Raw genomic sequence first — 2481 nt, 5'->3', positions numbered from 1 at the left:
TAACTCCTTTAAATGAGGAAGGTGGCCAGTGGATCATCCTTATGTATTGTCGATGTTCTTTCATGTTCCTGATGGGTGACTAACCTGCAGCTCAACTGTCTATTCTCCTCTTTAATGGTGCGAAGCTTGGGTGAATGTGGACAGACTTCTGCCATAACTGTGCTTTATTATTTGTACTTTGGCTTTGCACTGTTTGCTTTCATTTGCTAGGCATTTTTGGATAAAAGTAAACTTTTCAAAAACAGCACTGTCTTTTCTCTGGATGCATTTGAAAACCATAACATTTGATTGTTTTTTTTTTCTTTCTCTCCCCTCCCCCTTTTCATTTCAAGATGATCCTGAGTGATGCCATGAGGAACAAAGCAAGGCTGTCAATTACAGGAAGTACTGGAGAAAATGGACGTGTTATGACTCCAGAATTTCCAAAAGCAGTGCATGCTGTCCCTTACGTGAGTCCTGGCATGAGAATGAATGTCCGTGTGACTGATCTCTCGTGATTGATAAGAACCTTTTGAGTGCCTTACACATTGGTTACACATTGGTTTTCTCTTGTGTTTATTGTCAAAATGGTGAGAGGCATCCGGTATCTTGAAGACTTTTCTTTCAGCCAAGAATTCTTAAATATGTGGAGTTCATCCTGAATTGTAAGGAGTGATGAATTAAACCACAGCATCGTCTTCTACTTGAGTTCAGACCAAGCTTGGTGGACATGCACAGCTAACACAGAAGTACTATCATTTAACTGAAGTCTTTGTACAGACAACCAACCTGTTTCTGCAGCCACTGTTGTTAGTCTCTTGATTCATAATGACTTAAGCACACTTGACATCAACCGCATCAAGATGTGACATGTTTTGTAAGAAAATGAAAAAAAAAAGAACATTGAAAATTATAAAAAAAAATATTTTTAGGTATTTTCACAAACTGGCTTTTGAATAAATTTGCTTCCATATTGGTCGAATAAGATAAAAACAGTGAAACTGAGTGGGAAGTGATTGAAAAAGGCTTTAGGTATCAATTCCATATTTTTCAAAGCCAAATATGTAAATGCTAAGGAAAGAAAACAAAGAAATGATTCAAATCTTGTAATTTAATATTGTTATTAAAACTTTAATGTATCCTATTCTTTAACATTTGGTGTTAATATAAAATTACTTGGCAATGCTTGACATTTGAAATAAACATTTTTCTATTGTTTTATTTGCAAGTGGTCCAATTAATTTTGCTTAGCTACAGTTTGGTCATAAATCACATGAGTTTAAAGGCACAATCAAGCTGTTAGGTCTCGAGAGAAAATTGCCCCCTTTAAAAAGGGTAGGTGATTTTTCAAGTATAAATTTGCCCCCAAATAATATCCGAATCTGTTTTCACTATGGCTTACTATATATACAGAAATATTTATTAACACAAAAACATTTTATCTTGGTATATAAATGTCAATAGATTAAAAAGCTAGTATTAAAAAGCAAATATCAGAATATGAGATTCCACATTAAAGTGTTTAAGCTTGCAGAAGAGAAGAATTCTTTATAAATGAAGTAAAAAATTCTTTGAAAGTAGCTTCTTGGATTGTTGACTATTGGTCAAATTCCACAAATTAAATCTAAGTTTTTATTTTTAAAATTAGAAAAAAACTTTCATTAACCTTATGTATTATGAATATTTTAAGCACTTTCGAGTCACCTGCAATAAAGTTTCTTCCCAAGGCCACCATCAGTAAAAGCAACCCTAAGGTATTATATTTATATTGATATATATATTCCGAGGTGGAAGGACGATTTAAAAAACCCAGTGTGGATAACATATCACAATTCTGCAACTTTTGACCAAAGAAGTTGCATTTCTTTAGTTAAACAATTTAAAGGAGCTATCTTTTTCTTTATAAAAGAACTTTTATTTCCATTAAAGCCCCTAATATATAAATAATTTAGATTTTGAATAATTGTTAAGATCCAACAGTTATTTTCAGTGTTTTAAATTTTTATGTTCTTTTTGTGATAAGCTTTTGTATAGCACTTGGTATTTTACAAAGTGCTTTTAAAACATTTTTATTTATTTTATTTCACAGCAGAGAAGGGGAAATAGAGGATTTAATAGTAATCACTCACACTAAACATGGTGGCATGTAGTATCGTGATATTCTTCACTAAATTTAGCTGTCTCTAATCACAAATTCCAAGACACAATATAATTTTAGTGCATTTCTGCTCATCAGGAATTTCGGAGGTGCATTTTGAGTTTTAATAATAACTGCTAGAATGACCAAATTGCAGACTAATTGTTTCCATATTGTACTACAAAATGAGTTTTTAAAAACAAAAGAGAGATGACTATATACAATCAAAGCTATTTATTGTCCCTCTGGGCCTATCTTCTGAAAATTATAGCTTATAAATTTTTCTCTGTCAAGCTTGAACTAATGTAAATAATTGAAATAATGTAAAGTTATATTTTCATGTTTTTATAGATGCAACATGACAA

At 31.9% G+C, this 2481-nt stretch overlaps 1 protein-coding gene across 1 annotated transcript in view; it reads left to right on the top strand.

The window, feature by feature from the left end:
* The window catches only part of GRIA2 (glutamate ionotropic receptor AMPA type subunit 2), a 150330-nt gene extending 148946 nt beyond the window's left edge, over positions 1-1384 (top strand). Inside the window, exon 16 of the mRNA XM_077139691.1 lies at positions 333-1384. Coding sequence (XP_076995806.1) covers positions 333-497 — 165 coding nt within the window. The 3' untranslated portion in view covers positions 498-1384. The remainder of the gene's footprint in view (positions 1-332) is intronic.
* Positions 1385-2481: the final 1097 nt, after the last annotated feature.

Source organism: Tamandua tetradactyla, chromosome 22 (assembly GCF_023851605.1).
Source record: "Tamandua tetradactyla isolate mTamTet1 chromosome 22, mTamTet1.pri, whole genome shotgun sequence".
In the NCBI taxonomy this organism is placed as follows: domain Eukaryota; kingdom Metazoa; phylum Chordata; class Mammalia; order Pilosa; family Myrmecophagidae; genus Tamandua; species Tamandua tetradactyla.
This window is presented reverse-complemented; position numbering and strand designations above follow the sequence as displayed.